The sequence below is a fragment of the Nelumbo nucifera genome, chromosome 6, assembly GCF_055504915.1.
Source record: "Nelumbo nucifera cultivar China Antique chromosome 6, China Antique-T2T, whole genome shotgun sequence".
Classification (NCBI taxonomy): Eukaryota; Viridiplantae; Streptophyta; class Magnoliopsida; order Proteales; family Nelumbonaceae; genus Nelumbo; species Nelumbo nucifera.
In genome coordinates, this window is record NC_142654.1 from 40,473,369 (window position 1) to 40,495,355 (window position 21,987).

At 43.5% G+C, this 21,987-nt stretch overlaps 1 protein-coding gene across 2 annotated transcripts in view; it reads left to right on the top strand.

Annotated features, from left to right (window-relative positions):
* Nucleotides 1-21,987, top strand: part of LOC104610636 (chromatin remodeling ATPase BRAHMA-like) — a 36,039-nt gene that overhangs the window by 11,496 nt on the left and 2,556 nt on the right. For both annotated transcript variants that reach the window (XM_010277352.3, XM_010277353.3), the window contains 3 exons: nucleotides 19,373-19,615; nucleotides 19,747-21,339; nucleotides 21,436-21,942. In XM_010277352.3, coding sequence (XP_010275654.1) covers nucleotides 19,373-19,615; nucleotides 19,747-21,339; nucleotides 21,436-21,942 — 2,343 coding nt within the window. The remainder of the gene's footprint in view (nucleotides 1-19,372; nucleotides 19,616-19,746; nucleotides 21,340-21,435; nucleotides 21,943-21,987) is intronic.

A 21,987-nucleotide genomic window follows, 5' to 3' on the forward strand; every position in this document is an offset into this window, starting at 1 on the left:
TACAATTTAACTCATCCACACCATATGCTATTGTCCCAATGCATCAGAAACACACTTCCATTGTTTGTTTTCCTTGACTGAATCTGCGGATTATGCTCTTTCCATACTTAACATCATCCATTTAGGCTATTTAGCCTTTCTACCAACATACCCTTTCTTCTCACCACCCCCAGCATATACCTGAGCAGATTGGGACCAGTTAGTATAACTGATCTTATCTAATTTCTCAGCAGTAATTAACATTGTTGGTTTTATCAGAGTGGATGCCTACTTGTAATCATGCCTTAGAGCTACTTGAACCAACATTTGAATCATTGGTGCTACACTGCTACTTATGTCAGACATCCTTTCAATTTGATAGTCCCTTATGAAACTAAACAAAACATAAACAGTAGTAAAATTTCCAGCTCTCCACATGGACCATTTTTTATCATTAGGCCTACATGGATCTCATATATCTTCTTAAAATAGTTTGTAGGAAATGGAGATCAAAGAGAACCATAGACTACTTATGCTGTGTTTAGGAGTGCTTACCCAATGCACTTTTTGTGCTTTTAATGTAGGGGAAGCCAAAAACCAGTAAAAAAACCGTTTGTTTGAAAAGCTTGAAACTGGCTTTCTGTATCAACAAACCCATTTGAAAAAGCAGAAAAGTCCATTTATATTTTCACGTTTGCAAGAAGCTATTTTGAACAAAAAAGCTGGTGGCTAGCCAAACAAAAAAGAAAATCTTTTTGAAATAGCTCGTTTCAAAAAGTAACTTTTTCAGAAGCCTGTTTAGGCCAAAAAGCACTCCAAAACACGGCCTTAATGCTCTATTTTACATGGTGGTAGCATCTAGATGGATCAACACAAAGAACTGCAATTACATGTGGTTTGGCATCACAAAACACTACTCTAACATGGCCTTCTGGAGGGGGGGGGGGGGGAGGGGAGGGAGCTGTTGCATCAGCAGATATTAAGTACTAGGCAAGTCACTCAAAATCAGAGTAACACGATTTGATGTAGTTGACCAAAATTAGGGATCGCTTGAGTGGTCAAATAAACCATCTTTCTGGTTTTCGTTGATTTACACTCTGCTTTAATAGGAATGTTGCAACATTTTTGAGTATTTTTTCTTTGTTTAGTGGTTATGAAAACTCATAGCTATGCAGAATTCTATTTCTTCCCCAGTATACTTGGTAACAACAAAGGTGGTTACTGTGAAACAATATTTGGGCAGAAGTCTATTTAAACTGTGATATATTGTAGACCTTTAAGGGGGATCAAGTTTCTGAATACCGAGTCCCCATGAAGTAATCTATATTGAGATTAGGCACTAACAAGTAACTTTCCTTCGAAGTGGTATCTAATTGTATGTTTATTGTTTGCTGAACTGGTGAAGTAGAGGAGCAAGAAGAGATGAGAAGAGAATAGAAGAGAGGTGTGTATGGGCGGCAATGTGTGTCCAGCCAGCCCTAGAAACTAATATATATATTAACATTAGAATGTTACAATGAAAGGACTAGAATGCCCCTAATTAGTGATAGAACACCTAGACAGTACAATAATAAACCAGTTTAGGCCCAATAGCTAAAGGTCCATAACATAATATAAATTAATACATGAAATGTCAAATAGGCCTACTAACACTTAAATCACTTGACACAACACTCCCCTTCAAGCTAAGCATGGATGTCAGCCATGTTTAGCTTGCCAAATAATCCAAGGAACTTCACTGAAAATAGGCCTTTTGTTAAAACATCATCAATCTGCATCTCTAAGGGGGTGTAAGGAATGCAAAATTCGCTTGAGACAATTCTCTCTCTCGAAGTGTCGATCAATCTCAATGTGTATAGTCCTATCATGCTGTACATGGTTATTTGCAATGTTGATTGCAGCCTTGTTGTCATAGTACAACTGTAGGGGACCATCATTTCTCATTCCCAGCTCACCTAGGAGAGGCCTAAGCCACAATAGTTTTGCAACAACATGTGCCATAACCCTATACTTAGCTTCTGCACTTGATCTTTCAACCACATTTTGCTTTTTACTTCTCTAAGTAACCAAGTTCCCCCCAACAAATGTGCAATATCTAGAAGTAAACTTCCTATCTCCAATTGGTACAACCCTATCAACATTAGTATATGCCTCTATTTCATGTTTATTGTGCCTCTTGAGTAGGATTCCTTTCCTTGGACAGGTCTTCAAATACTTAAGGATACTTACAACGGCTTTCATGTGAGGTATCTTGGGTGATTGCATAAACTGACTCACAACATGTACTACATAAGCTATATCTGGTTGGGTAAGAGACAAGTATATCAATTTTCCCACTAGCTTTTGGTACCTTTCTTTGTCAGAGTAGTCCTCACCAATAGACTCTTGAATACAATGGTTTTGATCTATTGGTGTATCTGTTTTTCTACTCATCATACTTGTCTCCTCTTGTAGATCAAGTACACACACACACACACACATATATATATATATATATGCCTTCTTGTGACCTTGCAACTTTAATCCCAAGAAAGTATCTCAAATGGCCTAGATCTTCAATCTCAAATTCGGATGCCAAGAACCCCTTCAATCTTTTTATCTCTTTTGGATCATTCCCTCTGATTACACCATATCCTCCATATAGACTATGAGAGTTGTAAGCATATCACTCAGTTTCCTTATGGACAAAGTATGATGAACACCAATTCAATCTTTTTATCTCACTCTCTTCATGGCTCCATAAAGCTTCTTAAACCAAGCTCGAGGAGATTACTTCAACCCATATAAGGCTTTTGATGAGGTAAAGAGATATTCATTCACACTGTTTATTACATGATCAGGGCCTTATATAGCTGGCCTACATGTGTGCAATCATGGAGAGAATATCTTCTGGTGGCAGTGTAACTAACTCTAGAAGGTTCTGAGTGTGACCAACTCTGGAGGCTCTGTCGCGTGTCACACTACCCTTTCTGTCTTCTAGTGAAATGCTGATTGGTGGTGGTCTACTCCACTCCCATAGTTGGGTTCGGAGGGAGTGTTTGGGTTCCAACAATCCCTCCCCCCTTAGCATTGACCTTGGCCTCAAGGTCTAGGTTCGGAAACCTCTCGTTCAGCCTTAGATAAGGTTCCCAAGTGGCGTCATCTGGAGGAAGCCCAGCCCATTCTACCTTGGCTTTTGGCACAACTTGACCACCTCGTCGAACCCAACGGAAATCCACAATTCTGATAGGCTTTGTGTCAATGTCCCCTTCTTCAGTGAATTGGGGTAAGTTGGATGAGACAGGAGTATGATTTCCCACCGCCTTCTTAAGAAGTGAGATGTGAAACACCGGATGAAGCTTTGAGGTTGCAGGGAGGTCCAACTGGTAAGCAACAAGGCCCACTCTCTCCAGAACCTTATAAGGCCCATAATACCTAGGTGCTAGCTTGTGCCAAGCCCGTCTTACTACTGAGATCTGGCGGTAAGGTTGGAGCTTAAGGTAAACAAAATCACCCACCTGAAATTCTAATGGGCGGTGGTGAGAGTCATAGTGGGCCTTCATTCGCTGTTGGGCTTTTGTCAAGTTGGACTTAAGCAATCTAAGAATCTTGTCTCTTGCAAGTAGACAGGTCTCTACTTCTGCCACATTGGATGACCCATATTCATAAGGTAATACGGGAGGGGGTTCTCTACCATATAGAGCTTTGAAGGGTGTCATTCCAACAGCCAACTGATAAGTCGAATTGTACCAGTATTCTGCCCACGGAATCCAGTGAGCCCACTGTTGAGGCTTCTCCCCTATGAAGCATCTAAGGTAGGCTTCCAAGCATCGATTAAGAACTTCAATTTGTCCATCAGTCTGCGGGTGATAACTTGTGGAGGGGTATAGTTGGGTTCCTTGCAACCGAAAATATTCCTTCCAGAATGAACTCAGGAAGGTTGGGTCACGGTCTGAGACAATGGATCTTGGGGTTCCATGCAGTTTGGCGACGTCCCGTATGAAGATGTCAGCCACCATTGTTGCGGTGTAAGGGTGAGGTAATGCAGAGAAATGGCTGTACTTGGTGAGACGGTCAACCACTACCATGATAACCTCCTTTCCTACAGAACGAGGAAGACCCGTGATGAAGTCCATGGAGAGGTCTTCCCACACTTGCTCTGGAATCTTGAGGGGTTGTAGAAGGTCAGCGGGAGACTGTGAGGAGTATTTTTGCTGTTGGCAAGTTTGGCATTCGGATACATAGTGCAATACATCCTTACGCATTCCTACCCAATGATAGTGGCTGCTGAGCCTCTTTAGGGTTCGTAGCACCCCTGAGTTTCCCCCCAACGCGGAGTCATGAAACAACCTTAGCAGTTCGGCTTTGTGGGCTGAATTCTGGGCAACAACAAACCGACCTCTAAACAAAAGATCAGGCCCCACAATTTGGTAACCCGCAACTTGGGAAGGGTCACGACTCTACTTATCTCTAATGTCCTGCAGCTGCGGATCAGACCTGGCTTCTTGTCGTATAGCTTCAAACAAGGGAAAACTGGGCTGAGAGCAGGTCAGATGGGCTAACTCTTCCACTTGTGACAAGGCATCAACTACTCTGTTTGTGGGCCTAGGCTTATATTCTATGAGGTAGTCAAAGCCCATCAGTTTACTAAGCCATTTTTGCTGTTCCGGGGTGTGCACCCTTTGCTCTGCTATGTACTTCAAACTTCGTTGGTCTGTCCTTGTAACAAATTGGTGTCCCAATAGGTATGCACGCCACTTTTGCACTGCCATTACCACAACCATCATTTCTTTGACATAAGTGGACTGACTTTGGTGAGCTGTTGAGAGAGCCTTGCTGAAATAAGCAATGGGCTGCCCTTTCTCCATCAAGACGGCCCCTACTCCTACACCCGATGCATCACATTCTATTTCAAAGGCAGTGAGGACTGGAGGACTAGAAACTGCTATCTTCAAGTCTTCAAAAGCCCGCTGGGCATCATCAGCCCAACCAAAGGAATCCTTCTTTAATAGACGCATTAGAGGGGCGGCCATAAGCCCATACCCCTTAATGAAGCGCCTATAATATCTGGTAAGCCCAAGAAAACCCCTTAGAGCCTTTACAGTAGTGGGCTTGGGCCATTTCTGGATGGCGTCTACCTTTTCTGGGTCTGCCATGACCCGCCCTGTTGCTACCACATGGCCTAAGTATTGCACTTGTCCTTGTCCAAAGGAACACTTTGTCATTTTGGCATGTAACTGGTGCCCCCTTAGAGTTGTGAGGGTGAGTTTCAGATGTTCCATATGTGTGTCCCAATCTATGTTGTATACCAGAATGTCATTGAAAAACACCAGAATAAAGCGCCTTAGGAATGGCCTGAAGATGTCATTCATGAGGGCCTGAAAGGTGAAGTGGGCGTTGGTGAGTCCAAAAGGCATAACCTGTTAAGATGTGCCGAATAGGGGTAGTTTAGTCTTCTTCTGTTTATTAAGTAACTTGCTTATGTGGCAGTGTTATTAGAGTTACTCTGCCCCACACTTAAGTAAGGGCATTTCTGTCTTTGTAAACATTATTAGAATCTAATATAGATTAAGGGGGTCGACTGGATGGGAAAACCATCAGATTTTCGACAGATCCTTCTTCTTCTCTTCTTCTTCTTCTTCTTCTTCTTCTCCTCTTCCTGTTCGGACTACTGTAGCAGCAGTCGAAACATGGTATCAGAGCCATGCTCCTGACCTATGTCAGTTGGTAAAGCACCTCAGCATTGTTCGTGACTCTTCACCTTCGTTTCTGGTCAGTCAATGGAGAGAATTGGTTCGCCCTAGGTCAGAAACATTACAGCTTGTCTCTCTGCTGCGCATAACCTTCTTCAACAAGGAAAGTGACTTCAGCAGTGAATGGTTGATTGATATTCTCAAAGGAAGGTCGGTTCTCTCTTCTTCTAGTGTTACTTATATTTCTGGGTAGAAACCCTACAAGAAGCTGTTAGTATTGATTAGAACCTAGAGAACTAGGTTCATTGTTGCCCTAGGAAGGGTTGTGTGTACAGTAGCCGAATGGTGTAGGGCTGTGTGTGCAGTAGCCGAATGGTGTAGGGCTGCTGTAAGTTGTTGAATGGTGTAGGGCTGCTGTAAGTTGTTAAGTGGTGTTAGGGCTGCTGTACATGGCCGAGTGGTGTAAGGTGGAATGCAGTGACCTTGCCGAACTCCTTGTGGTTGTGTAATGCCCTCTTAAGTGTATTAAACAAGTCTGAACTGGGTGCAGCAGATTTGACTGTGTTGTGGTGCTTGTGATGCACAATTTGTTTTGAGTGGTTGTAAGAGGGCCTACTTGTGATTAGTGAATGGTAAACTGATGCTTATGTGTGACACAAGTGTGTGAAGTCAGCAGTAGTGTGAATAAGAACAAGTGTGTGCTTCCACTGTTGTGTTTAGAGGCTGCAATAGGTGCTGAAATATCAAACTGTGAACAACATCAATCAACTTGTAGCTGAGAAGTAAAGTTAGAGGCAACTATGAAAGAGTACAATGACAGCAATAGGAGATGGCTACAATGATCCGAAACCTAGTGTAGTAATTTCCTCCGACTACCTAGGGGTACAAATGACCTCAATTAGGCTAAATGGGGAGAACTATGTTCCATGGGCTAAATTAGTGGAAGTTTTTCTCAAGGCAAAGAAGAAAGTAAAGCATGTAAGAGATGAGAAGCCACCAGTTGACTCTCCAGGGTTTGATGATTGGGAACAAGAAGATGCTCAAATCATGACTTAGCTGTAGAATAGTATGAAACCCAAAATCAGTGGCAACTTCATGTTCCTTGATACGGCTAAGGATATATGGGAGCATGCTAAGAAGCTATATTCTGGACAAGATAACACAACAAGAGTATATCAGCTGTATCAGGAGTACTTTGATTTACAACAAGGAACCAAAACACTAGAAGAGTACTATGCCTGCATGAAGAATATAAGGAATGAACTCAATGTCTATCATCCCCTTACTCCAGATATTCAAGTTCAGCAACAGCAAAGGGAGCAGCTAGATGTTACAAGATTTTTAGTGGGGCTGAAGTCGGAATATGAACCAGTTAGAGCTCAAATATTGGGGGGCTCTACTCTTCCTACACTTGAGGAAGTATTCTCAAGACTTCGTAGAATTTCTTTGGGACAGACAGAGAACCCCACACAGTCTGATAGATCAGTACTTGTGACAGCTAGAGGTGGTGGACATAGTACAAGAGGGGGAGGTCATGCTCCCAGAGGGGGCCGTGGCAATTCCATGATTGGTCGGGGTGGCCGTGACTCAGGGGGAGGCCGTGGCAGAGGAAAAAATAACTCTACAAGGAAGTGTACTCATTGTGGTAGGGAAGGACACAGTGAATTTCTGTTATGACCTACATGGCCTTCCCTCTAAATGGGCTAATCATGCTGTAGCAGGTGAGGTTGTTATTAGTGACAGTAAACTGGCAGACCAAACACCTCTCACATCTACATCTACTTCTGGGAGGGAGATGGTGAGTATTCCGCGTGATGAGTATGAATGGTTCCTTCAAACTACTTCACAACATACCACTACCACATATGCCCAATCAGGTATTGCTTGCATGTCATCTAAAACTCCTTCCTAGATTATTGACTCTGGAGCCTCAGATCATATGACCGGGACTCCAGGTGTGTTCTCTTTTCTTTCTGAAACCTCCACATCACAAACTGTTACACTTGCCAATGGGTCCTCATCTCCCATCTGTGGTGTTGGTAAAGTTGACATGGCTTCTGTCCCCTTATCATCTGTTTTATATGTACCTAAGTTTCCATTCAATCTTATGTCTGTTAGTAAAATAACCAAAGCTCTTAACTGTTCTGTTACCTTCTTTCCTTCCACTTGTGTTTTTCAGGATCTCAAGACGGGGAAGAAGATTGGTGGGGGGGCATGAAGCTGGTGGATTGTATTACCTTAACGGTGGTGGATCTTCAATTGCACTTCATACTTCTCTTACTCCTCTACAATGGCATTGCCGACTGGGACATCCATCTCTCAAGGTTCTCAAGATGTTGGTTCCATCATTGAGTCAGTTGTCAGTTTTACAATGTGAGTCATGTCAGTTTGGTAAACACCGTCGTGTGTCCTTCAGTCCAAGAGTTGAGAGTCGTATGTTGAGTCATTTTTCTTTGGTTCATTTAGATGTTTGGGGTCCAATCAAAATAGAGTCTTATAATGGGTACAAGTATTTTGTCTCCTTTATTGATGATTGTTCAAGAATGACATAGATTTACTTAATGAAAGAAAGAAGTGAATTATTTTCCATTTTTCAAAAATTCCATGCTGAAATACGCACACAATTTGGTGTTCCAATCAAAGTTCTCCGTTCAGATAATGGTTGTGAATACTTTCTTACTTCATTTCAACAGTATTTAGAACAACATGGCATTATTCATCAGACCTCGTGTGCTTTCACCCCTCAACAAAATGGGGTGGCTGAACGGAAGAATCGTCATCTTCTTGAAATTGCTCGGTCCATGCTTCACCACATGAATGTTCCTAAACGGTTTTGGAGTGATGCTGTACTCACTGCATGTTTTCTCATTAATCGGATGCCCTCCTTTATTCTTCATGGTCGGTCCCCCTTCTCCATCTTGTTTCCCACTTTATCTCCATTTCCATTAACTCCTTGTGTTTTTGGTTGTGTGTGCTTTGTTCATAATCTAAGTCCTGGAATAGACAAGCTAGATGCATGCTCAATTAAATGTGTCTTCCTTGGTTACTCTCGGACTCGAAAAGGGTACAAGTGTTATAATCCCATTGCCCGAAAGTGCTATGTCTGCCCTGAAGTCACCTTTTTTGAGTCTGTCCCCTTCTTTTCTAGTCATGAAGCACCCTTGTCCTCACCCTTACCTCCTCTTCCTCTTCTTGTCAGTGATTCAGTTCCAGAGGCTGTTGTTGGAGTAGACTCATCATCTCATCCAGTGCAGGTCACCACTGAACGACCACCGATCTGACAAGTGTATACACGTCGAACGACACCGGGCCCTCCTGCTTCTACCTCATCTGCGGATCCTCTCATGGCTCCTATTGCTGAACCTTCAGACCTTGACCTACCCATTGCCTTACAGAAAGGTAAACGTAGTTCTACACTCCATCCCATTTCCAATTTTGTTTCATTATCTCGTCTTTCTACCTCACATCGCTAGTTTGTTTCACTTTTGTCTTCTATTTCCATACCTAACAATGTTCAAGAAGCTCTTAGTTCACCTGGATGGCGACGGGCAATGGAGGAGGAACTTTCTGCTCTTCAACATACTCAAACATGGGAACTTACTACTCTCCCACCTGGCAAGCATGCTGTGGGCTGTAAATGGGTGTATACTGTGAAATACTTGCCAGATGGTAGTGTGGAGCGTCTGAAGGTCAGACTTGTTGCTGAAGGTTACTCACAGTTGTATGGTGTGGACTACATAGAGACATTCTCTCTGGTAGCTAAAATTGGTTCCGTTCGTGTCCTAATTTCCTTGGCAGTTATGTATGATTGGCCTCTCCTTCAACTTGACATAAAGAATGCCTTCCTCCATGGTGATCTAGTGGAGGAGGTATATATGGAGCAACCACCTGGGTTTGTTGCTCAGGGGGAGGGTGGTAAGGTGTGCAAGCTGAAGAAAGCAATTTATGGGTTGAAACAATCTCCACGTGCTTGGTTTGGAAAGTTCAGCGAAGTGGTGAAGAGTTTTGGAATGAAGCAATGCCAGGTTGATCACTCAGTGTTCAGCTATGACTCAGAAGCTGGGAAGATTTTATTAGTGGTCTATGTGGATGATATTGTCATCACTGGTAGTGATAAATTGGGGATTGGCAAACTAAAGGTATTTCTACAAAATCATTTTCAAACAAAGGACCTTGGAACATTAAAGTATTTCTTGAGAATAGAGGTTGCCAGGTCAAAACAAGGTGTGAATCTGTGCCAAAGGAAATATGTCCTTGATCTATTGGAAGAAACAGGACTGTTAGGTGCAAAACCGACTGAGACCCCTATGGAACCAAATGTTAAGTTGAGCAGTGATACAGGAGAAGTATTTGAAGATCCTGGAAGGTATAGACGAATAGTGGGAAAGCTGAACTATCTGACTATCACGAGACCCGACATCTCCTTTGCAGTCAGTGTGGTGAGCCAATTCATGCAGAACCCCCGTATACCTCACTGGGATGCAGTCCTTAGAATTGTGAGGTATCTGAAAGGAGCTCCAGGCCGTGGGCTATTGTATAAATCAGGAGGAAAACTTGAAGTAGTTGGGTATACAGATGCAGACTGGGCAGGCTTAGTGAGTGACAGAAGATCTACTACAGGCTATTGCACATTTCTGGGAGGAAATCTTGTGACATGGAAGAGTAAAAAGTAGACGGTTGTGGCCAGAAGCAATGCTGAAGCCGAATATAGGGCCATGGCTCACACTACTTGTGAATTAGTGTGGCTGAGGAATCTCCTACAAGAAATTGGGTTTCACATGGATAAACCTATGAGATTGTACTGTGACAGCCAAGCTGCACTCCATATCTCATCCAATCCTGTCTTTCATGAGAGAACAAAGCACATAGAGGTTGATTGCCACTTTGTGAAAGAGAAGGTTCTTGCTGGAGAGATAAATACAGAACATGTGGGCTCCAATGACCAGTGGGCAGATTTGTTTACAAAAGCTCTAAGCTCAGGGAAAGTGAACTATTTCTGTAACAAGTTGGGATTATATGACATATATTCTCCAGCTTGAGGGGGAGTGTTAAGATGTGCCGAATATGGGTAGTTTAGTCTTCTTCTGTTTATTAAGTAACTTGCTTATGTGGCAGTGTTATTAGAGTTACTCTGCCCTACACTTAAGTAAGGGCATTTATGTCTTTGTAAACATTATTAGAATCTAATATAGATTAAGGGGGTCGACTGGATGGGAAAACCATCAGATTTTCAACAGACCCTTCTTCTTTTCTTCTTCTTCTTCTCTTCTTCCTGTTCGGACTACTGTAGCAGCAGTCGAAACATAACCAAAAACTCATAATGACCATCGTGGGTCCTGAAGGCCGTCTTGTGGATGTCAGCCTGGTGGACCTGAATTTGATGATACCCGGACCGCAGGTCTAATTTGGAGAACACTCGTGCCTCTCCTAACTCATCCAACAGTTCATCAATGAGGGGTATAGGAAACTTGTCCTTCACTGTAATCTGATTCAAGGTCCGGTAATCTATGCAAAAGCGCCAACTACCATCCTTCTTCTTCACTAGGAGTACATGGGATGAAAAAGGGCTGGTGTTGGTCTATATATGCTCTTTTTCCAATAGCTCTCGCACTGCCTTCTCAATTTCCAGCTTCTGGAAGTAAGGGTATCTATATGGCCTCAAATTGGCCGGTTTAGAACCTGGTAAGAGAGGTATTTGATGATCATGAGCCTGGGGTGGAGGTAATTGGTTCGTCTCCTTGAATACATCACCAAACTGATCAAGTGTCGATCGTAAGGCCTCGTGTTGGGCTCCTGTGGGGTGGACACAACCCTGGTTGTCCAGAATTGGGACTGTGGGCCGAATGCCTAAGTGCATAAATAAGGGTTGTTTAGCATCCTTGGAGGCCCGTATCATGGAGGCGAAAGTGTCACCTTGGGGACTAGGGGGCCGCACCCCTTGTAAATGACAAGTCTGGCCATCCTGGTGAAAATTCATTGTCATTTTGGCCCAATCACAAAGTGCAGGACCTAGGCCACCCAACCAATGAACCCCCAAAATAATATCAGCCCCCGAGAATTCCAATGGGTGGAGATCCACCACGAAATTATGGCCCTGTATGAGGATTTTTTCTTTCTTACATACACCATTACATGACATCTGACTCCCATTAGCCATGTGGATCGAAAAGAGAGGAGTGGGTTGTATAGTCATACCTAGTTGTTTTGCCAAATGGCAAGTGATGAAATTCAGGGTAGAGCCACTGTCAATCAAAATCATCACGGTCCGACCAACCAATCTTCCTTCTACTCTAATGGACTGAAGAAAGTTGAGGCCCATGAGGGCGTGTAAGGAGATCTCGATCCCGTCAGGTTCTGGTCCGTCTGGAATCAGTTCACAGTCATTTAAGTGCTCTGGTTCTGTCTCTTCCGGCTCTTCCTCTGTCTGTAGGAGAAACACCCGCTGGACCCGACATTTATGGCTCGGTCCAAACTTGTCATCGCAGTTATAACAAAGGCCTTTCTCGCGCCGGGCCTGCATCTCAGCCCATGAAAGACGTTTGAAGGGCATAGCGGGCCTGGGCAAGATGGGCTTCTGATGATCCTCAACCTGTTTCATGGGCTGCTGATCGACCCGTGGGGAAGTCCTCACATTTAGGTAGGTCGGCTTGTTGGTTCTGCGTAGGTTGTCGATTTTTTCTTCTTGCAGGCGAGCCAATCCCACCGCAGCCATGACTGTTGCCGGACAGAGAGCCCTCACCTCCAAGCGGATATCCTCTCTGAGGCCTCCCACAAAACATCTCACTAGGGCCTTCTCCGGCCAGCCATGTACCCTGGTCGCCATTTGCTCGAACTCGAGCTGGTACTCTGCTACCGTCCCAGTCTGCTTCAACCGAGTGATAAGTTCGTCGTAGTCCACGAACGTCGTCGGTCCAAAACGGATGCATAGAGCTTCAGTGAACTCTGCCCAAGTTACCTGGGGATGATTTTGGCGATACCACTGGAGCCATAGAATCGCGTCTCCTTCTAGATGAATGAAAGCGATGGAGACACGCTGGTGTGCGGGTGTTTCGTGGTATTCGAAAAATCATTCTGCTCTAAAGATCCAAGGAATGGGACCTCCACCAGAATAGTTGGGAAAGTTGATCTTAGTGACTTTTCCGGTGGGGTAATACCTTGTTCTTTGGCTATTGGAAGCAGAGGCTTCCGCTCCTGCTGGGTGACTGGTCTCGCCGGATTGTTGCTGAGAGGCGAAGCTTGAGACGACCACTTTGAGTTCCTTGAGTTCGTTCAACACCTGGTGGAATCCAACCTCAAGCTGGTCGACCCTATCATCCATGGTAGAGGAACGTGTTTGTGGCATCGTGAAGCTTGTGATTTGGATAGCCTGGCTCTGATACCAATTGATGAGTTATCGCTCACCTCGGAAGCCCCTTCAAGGGTGGCTTAACCTCTTGAAACAGAAGATGAAGGGAGAGAAGAGAGGGGAAGGTAGGAAGAAGAATGACTCAGAAAGAGAGGTAAAGAGATGTTCATTCACATTGTTTATTACATGATCAGGGCCTTATATAGCTGGCATACATGTGTGCAATCATGGAGAGAATATCTTCTGGTGGCAGTGTAACTAACTCTAGAAGGTTCTGAGTGTAACTAACTCTGGAGGCTCTGCCGCGTTGTCACAAGTGTTCTCTTCACCGCGCCATCAAGTGCCATCCATCATGCCTACCGTCGCCACTCCAGTGTCCAAGTGTGTGTCATGGGTGGGCTATGCATGTATTTTTGTATGGGGGACTGCCAATGGCATTCGTGTAATTACCAGTATGATTTTTCATCCTTTTGATGTATCTTTATGTCACTCCCCCAAAAGCTTAACATACTCTTTGAGGGGAGGTAGGTAGTCGAGTGAATCAAGAGCATGTAAAGGTTAAGCATGAGATCCCCTCGACACTGAACTGTGTGCTTATGCTTGCCATCCATTAATGCAATACAAGTTGCCTTTTGTCTAATTTGTGTGCCATCTTTGTTGCCTTTTCTTGTGTTGTTGCTTGTTGCTTAGGCTTACTCATCGCATTCGAGTGCCGCACGGGGCCCCAACGACTAGCTCCGTGACAGTTGGTATCAGAGCAGGAGCTCCTACACACATTGGACCTTGTCTTTGCCTTTACTTCAGCACAATGAAGAGCAACCGTGACATTGCCGATGACATATTACACGGGCTGCACCAAGCCCACGACACCAACGAGGCTCCACTCGACGATCCTGCCAAGACGCAAGCCCCAAAGGGCCGCACAACTAAAGCTAGCAGGCCTGACAAATCTGTCGACCAACTAGCTAGTGTGGACATGCGCATCCTATGTTGCGAGGCAACAGTAGGTGAGACCCGAGACCGGGTCGACAAACTACATCTCAACATGGAGACGGTAGAGAATGTTGTGGTGGAGCTGGAGAGCCACTTTAACGGATCCCTCCGAGATGTCCAGAACACCATGCAACAGTCACAAGCCAACTCTTCCCAAAGCAACCTTCAAGGCATGATCGACAACTTCCAAGCGCAGTTGGATGAGATGAGGGCTGAGTTGACAATCATGAGAAGGCCAATTCCACCAGCCCCTCATTTGCTCCATCCACCCACATCAAGGTGCGCCAACCAACTCCATACTCCGGTGCTCGTGATGCTCAGGAGCTTGAAAACTTCTTGTGGCAACTTGATCAGTACTTCTCTGCGACTGGCATCCATGATGACCAGACTCAGGTACGTACAACCACCATGTATTTAAATGATATTGCAATGTTATGGTGGCGTAGATGTTGCAAGGACATTGAATGTGGCACTCGGACCATCAACACTTGGGCCGATTTCAAGAGAGAGATCAAGCGACAGTCCTTCCCCGAAAATGTTGAGTACTTGGCACAAAGAAAGTTGAAGAACTTGAAGCACCAAGACTCATTGCATGACTATGTCCAAGAGTTCTCAGCCCTGACCCTTGAGATCTCCAACATGTCTGACAAGGACCTTTTGTTCAACTTCATGGATGGTCTCAAACCATGGGCGGAACTTGAACTACAACGGCATGGGGTGAAGGACTTAGCATCAGCCATGGTGGTGGCCGAGCAACTAGTTGTTCTAAGGAAGTCAGAAGAGGAAGACCACCAACCACATAGCCAACGTACCAATAGCTTGAGTGGGGGAGATCAGAGATCAACCTCTACGTAGGAGAAACCAATGCTCACTAACAAGCCCAACAATTACCAACAAGGGAAGAAGCCACAAGGAGGCCCAAGTTATCAGGGCCACCGGTTCACTAGGAGACCAACTACTCCTCTTGCACCTTGTTACCTTTGCAATGGGAACCATTGGACGAGTGACTGTCCAACACAGAAGAAACTCACGGCCCTCATCGCCAAACTCAGCGACAGTGAAGAGAGCGATGAGGAGAAACCCACAGCGATGCCAAGAGTAGGCGCCCTCCAACTCATCAACGCCATGGTTAAGAAGGAGGCCACATCCAAGCGACCCACCAAAGCCCACAATGGGCTGAAATATGTAGACATCACCCTCGGCGGGAGGCCGATCCAAGCCTTGGTGGACACTGGGGCCACCCATAACTTCATCTCGCTTGCGGAGGCAAAGCGACTCGGCTTGACCACCACCAAACTGACAGGGTGGATCAAGGCTGTCAACTCAGGGGCCAAGGCAGTAGAAGGCATGGCTCGTGGGGTAGATCTCCAAGTTGGGTCATGGAAAAGACCCATCAATCTATTTGTAGTACCTTTGGATGATTTTCAAGTTGTCTTGGGAATGGAGTTTCTCGCACAGGCAGAAGCAGCTGTCATGCCACACATAGACAGTTTGCTCATCTTGGATGAGTGTTCTCCTTGCATGATTCCAGTGACAACAGCCTTGAAGGTACATGGGGAGCAACTTTCGGCCCTGCAATACTATCAGGAAGCAGATACCCATGCAGCTAGCGCCGTGCCTACAAGGAAGACCTCGTCTCAATCATCTCACATCAGCACTGGGACGGGTTGGCAAGTCATCACTAGGAAGAAGTTTCCCCCAAAGCCGTTCCAACATCAGCACCAGTGCCAGTACCAATGTTAGCAGCAGCAGCAGCACCAACGCCAACATCGGCATCAACAACGGCACCAACGTCAGCACCACGAGCCGACAACACAAAAGACTCCTGTATGACCCAAGGCCGTCTCCAGCTACAATGATCAAGCCAACCCTCATAGGAGCCTCGTGAGGAACAACCCTTGGGAAAAAAATCATCAGGGGGAACAATACCCGAAAAATCCAAACTTTCATTTTGACCTAGCTCTGGCCACAACCCTTCCTAACACCAAAGCTGAACAACCAAAATCCTACCTTGAAGCAGCCTTGCAAGGACTTAACGTAGGGTCTAGCCATAGATTTTCCTACCATCCAGAACACCCTAAAGACTTCCACCCATCATCATGCCCGGGCCTTGGAAGAGATAAACTTTGTGGAGCAGCTGAAGAACCCTCCTTCATCAACAACAGATTTGAGCCTCGAGCAGAAGCTAGTCTTCGAGGACGAAGACTGAATTGAGTGGGGGAGACTGTCACAAGTGTTCTCTTCACTGCGCCATCAACTGCCATCCATCGTGCCTATAGCCACCACTCCAGTGTCCAAGTGTGTGCCATGGGTGGGCTATGCATGTATTTTTGTATGGGGGACTGCCAATGGCATTCTTGTAATTACCCATTATGATTTTTCATCCTTTTGATGTATCTTTATGTCACTCCCCCAAAAGCTTAACATACTCTTTGAGGGGAGGTAGGTAGTCGAGTGAATCAAGAGTATGTAAAGGTTAAGCATGAGATTCCCTCGACACTGAACTGTGTGCTTATGCTTGCCATCCATTAATGCAATACAAGTTGCCTTTTGTCTAATTTGTGTGCCATCTTTGTTGCCTTTTCTTGTGTTGTTGCTTGTTGCTTAGGCTTACTCATCGCATTCGAGTGCCGCACGGGGCCCCAACGACTAGCCCCGTGACAGCGTGTCACACTACCCTTTCTGTCTTCTAGTGAAATGCTGATTGGTGGTGGTCTGCTCTACTCCCATAGTTGGGTTCGGAGGGAGTGTTTGGGTTCCAACAACTTTCATTAGCTTACATACCTTCCCTTGAAAGTCATAGCCAGGTTGAAAATTTATAAATACCTCCCATGTAGATCCCCATTCAAGAAATCATTCTTCACATCCAACTGATGTAGCTCCCAAGAGAAATTTGCAGCAAATGACAATAGAACCTGAATTTTATTAAGCTTCACATTTGGAGCAAAGGTCTGCTTGTAGTAATTGGTAAATTTCCTCCTTTTGAGTAAACCCTTTTGCCATCAACCTAGCCTTGTATCTTTCAATTGAACCATCTTCCTTATGCTTCACAGTGAACATCCAGTTACACCCTGTAGTGCTCTTCCCTTCTGGTCAATCCACTAGTTCCCAAGTCTTGGCACTTTCATTTCCTCATTCATTGCCTCTCTCCATTTTGGATCGGACACAACCTGTTGAGTACTTGGTGGGAACATGGGTAGAAGAAAGAGCAGGCAAAAAGTAGTAATGAGGAGATAAACGCAAATAAGAAACATATTTAGAAATGTGATGTTGAGTAGTACAAGAACGGACAAGCTTATAAAGAGCAATGGAAAGATCCAAGTTAGAAGTAGGAGTGATAGCATTTGTGATAGGGTTTTTACTAGGATCTACTGAGATAGATTGATTCGAGTCCAATTGGTTGTTGCCACAAGTTGGAGGATATCTCTTCCTTTTCTTGTAAACGATTTCCATATCTCTTTGTTGTTTATTAATGTCATCAGTCCCATCTTCAACATTTGGAGTAATCAGTGATTTAAAAGGTGCGCCTCAAGCGTGCCTATGCGCATAGGCGAGGCGCATTTTAGGGTATGTGCCTTGCCTAGGTCCTCTGCGCAGCCCTTACAAAAGGTGCACGTCTGGACCCCCTATTTGCTAATGTTGTTCATTCATTCATCCTAATTAAATATTTTTTTAAAAAGCAATTAAAATTATAAATTCATTATTTTTTGTGCGAGAACTAAGAATTTAACACCTAACATGGACTTGTTTGGGCTTGCCTCAAGGGGCATGGCACAAAGGTGACTCGTAGATTAAGAAATCAGTAATGCAATTGAGTGAAAAAAGAGATTAGAGGTTTTACGTGCTTGAAAATGTTTTATATGTTTGATTTTATTTTTAAATTCTCATTTTTTTGATCAATATTTGAATATGCTTTACATCTTATGCTTATGCATTTTAGTTTTAGATAATAGGGTTTTAAAACATTTATTTTAAAATTACGTTTATATTTTTTATTAATATTATGTTTAATATTTTTGTTTTTTTTTTGAATTTTTTGGTATATTTTTTGAATTTTCTGACATTTTTATTTTTTTAGCATTTTTTTTGTATTTTTGTGCCTTGCTTCAAAAAGGCGCACGACTTGCCTTGTGCCTTGCACCTTAGGCACAAATTGACCTCTGTGCCTTTTTTGCACCTTGCGCTTTTAAAACACTGGGAGTAATAACAGGTTCAGTAGGAGTCTCACTAGATTCACTTGGACAGCTAGAACTAGGAGGATCAAGATGAGAAGATGGAAGACCCGAAGCTGAAAGTGGCACAAAAAAGGAAAGAGAGGAAGGATCCTCTTCCATCCTACTAGTCTCCCCCTGAAGAGGACTCTTAGAGGACTGAAAAAAGGTTGAGACTCGAAAAATACCACATCCTTGGCGACATACTTTTTCTTGGTAATTGGATCATAACACTTATAACCCTTTTGTGTGGGAGAGTATCCTACGAAGACACCCCCCATATGGCCCTAGGGCCTAACTTTGTTTTTTTAGGATCCTTGACATGGATGAAGCAAACACAACCAAAGACTCTCGGAGGAAGAGGAAAATCTTGAATGTTAGGACTGCTTGAGACCAGTACTTCTTAGGAACCTTGTGCCGAAATAGTAGGGCTCGAGCTGTCTCTAATAAGTGTCTATTGTTGCGCTCAACAACCCTGTTTTGTTAAGGGGTATAGAACAAGATGATTGATGCAAGATACCTACATCCTCTGTGAACAGATTTAAGGAGCTTCCAAAATACTCAGCAGCATTATCTGAGCAAAACTGCTTAATCTTCTTGTGAAATTGAGTTTCAATCATTTTATAAAATATCATGGTTATCTGTGGAATTTCATCACACCCTTTTAACAAGTAGATCCATGTGCATCGTGAATAGTGATCAATAAAAAAAGGTACATGATAGTTTCTATTACCAAAGTTCCGTCAATTTCCATGGAGGCTGATATTTTTCCCTCTTAGACAGATGTGATCTCTAGAGCCCTACCAAGTATCTTAAAATCCAATCCAATCCACACTTTCTCTGAGCCTGAAAACTCTGCTTCTTCCTTAAATGAGTGACCATATCAAACCAGCATGAATCTGCTTGGGAGAATGCCTAACCTTAGTCCTATTATACAGCAATCCTAACTTTTTTGATGGTCCTACATCAAGTCAGAAGGATGACGGCCAGATACAGAAAGTGAATATATATAAAATGCTGGTTTCTTAAGCATAAAATTCTGATGATTGTTGCTCCTTTGTTCTTTCGCTCAAGTTGGTTTTTCTTAATCTGATTAGGATGTGTTTGAAATGTTATTTGCTTGCTATTTATGTGATTTCATTGAATATGGGGTTTCCTTCCCTCTTCTGCAGAATGATCTGAAAGAACTTTGGTCACTTTTAAATCTACTCCTTCCGGAGGTCTTTGATAATCGCAAAGCATTTCATGATTGGTTTTCAAAACCTTTCCAAAAAGATGGTCCTCCACAAAATTCTGAGGATGACTGGCTTGAGACTGAAAAAAAGGTCATCATTATCCACAGACTACATCAAATCCTGGAGCCTTTTATGCTCAGACGCCGTGTTGAAGATGTAGAAGGGTCACTCCCACGCAAGGTAATATTTTAACATTCTTAGGTGGTTGAATGCTTGTGCATTGTTTCAATAATCTGCAGAGACCATGGCAAAATATTTTGGAGTAGCTTGCTTAAGTATGATTGGTAACTAGAATTGATTTTTTATTGCAGGTTTCCATTGTTTTGAGGTGTAGGATGTCAGCTATTCAAGGTGCCATATATGATTGGATTAAATTCACTGGTACCCTTAGGGTTGATCCCGAGGAAGAAAAGCGGAGAGTTCAAAAGAATCCGCATTATCAGGCTAAAATATACAAGACTCTTAACAATAGATGCATGGAACTCCGCAAAGCTTGCAATCATCCTTTGCTTAATTATCCTTATTTCAGTGATTTATCCAAGGGCTTCATTGTAAAATCTTGTGGGAAACTTTGGATCTTGGATAGGATTCTGATAAAACTTCACAGAACAGGGCATCGGGTACTGTTATTTAGTACTATGACGAAACTCCTTGATATATTGGAGGAGTACTTGCAGTGGCGGCGGCTTGTCTATAGAAGGATTGATGGGACAACTAGCTTAGAAGACCGTGAATCAGCTATTGTAGACTTCAATAGCCCCGGTTCTGATTGTTTTATCTTCTTACTGAGTATTCGTGCTGCTGGACGGGGTTTAAATCTTCAGTCTGCTGATACAGTTGTCATTTATGACCCTGACCCAAATCCTAAAAATGAAGAACAAGCAGTGGCTAGGGCTCACCGTATTGGACAAAAGAGAGAGGTCAGGGTTATCTATATGGAAGCAGTTGTTGACAAAATCTCTAGCCATCAGAAAGAGGATGAATTGAGGAGTGGGGGTACAGTTGACTTAGAGGATGACCTTGCAGGAAAAGATAGATATATGGGATCCATTGAAAGCCTTATTCGCAACAATATTCAACAATATAAGATTGACATGGCAGATGAGGTTATAAATGCAGGTCGATTTGATCAAAGAACCACACATGAAGAGAGGCGCTTGACTTTGGAGACACTATTGCATGATGAAGAAAGGTATCAGGAAACTGTTCATGATGTTCCATCTCTGCAGGAGGTGAATCGCATGATTGCTCGTAGCGAAGAAGAAGCTGAACTATTTGATCATATGGATGAAGAATTGGGTTGGACTGAAGAGATGACAAGGTATGACCAGGTACCAAAGTGGCTTCGGGCCAGCTCTAAAGAGGTAGATGCTACTGTTGCTACTTTATCCAAGAAGGTCTCAAAGAACACTTTAGTGGATAGTATTGGCATGGATTCCAGTGAAAGGGTTTCAGATTTATCTCCCATTAAAGTAGAGAGGAGAAGGGGACGGCCAAAAGGTTCGTCAAATGGTAAAAAGTTCCCTATTTACAGAGAGTTGGATGATGAAAATGGCGAGTATTCTGAAGCAAGTTCAGAAGAGCAGAATGGATATTCTTTGCTTGAGGAGGAAGGAGAAATTGGAGAATTTGAAGAGGAAGAATTTAGTGGTGCTGTTGATGTGCCTCCATGCAACAAAGATCAGTCAGAAGAAGATGGTCTGGTTAGTGATGGGAAATATGACTATCCTCGAGCAGCATCCGAAGGCAACAGAAATAATGATATGTTGGAAAAAGTTGGTTCTTCAGGATCATCCTCAGACAGTCGAAAATCAGCAAAGACTATTTCTCCTTCCATATCTTCCCAGAAGTTTGGATCTCTTTCGGCATTGGATGCTAGGCCTGGTTCTCTTTCAAAAAGGCCGGTATGTTCTTTTTCATAGTACACCGTCATCATTGACATTTCATAGTAGAATCAATTTGTTTACTATGCTTATTGACCTCTTTTAAATGTTTTCCAGCCAGATGAACTTGAGGAAGGAGAGATTGCTGTTTCAGGTGATTCTCTAATGGATGTCCAACAATCTGGAAGCTGGATTCATGACCGTGATGATGGAGAAGATGAACAGGTTCTGCAACCTAAAATAAGAAGGAAGCGCAGCATTCGTCTTCGCCCTAGACATGCTTTAGAGAGGCATGAAGAAAAGTCTAGCAATGAAAAGCCATTCTCCCAGCGTGGAAGTTCATCTCAGATGGTGCTTCAAGTGGACCATGACTATGAAGCACAGATGAAAACTGATCCTGAACTTGAACAATATGGTGAGCCTGTTTCTTTCAGGCAGGATCTTGGTGATTCAATCATGAAAAGTAAGCGGAATTTCTCATCAAGAAGAATGACAGATTCTTCAAAGTTGCATGTTATGCCAAAATCTACAGTACATTCAAGAGAAAATTGGGATGGTAAAGCATCTAACACAAGTGGGGCTGCTTTCTTTAGCTCAAAGATGTCTGACATAATGCAAAGAAAGGTATGCACATTTTAATCTTCCCTTATGTTTCTATTGTAGGTCTAG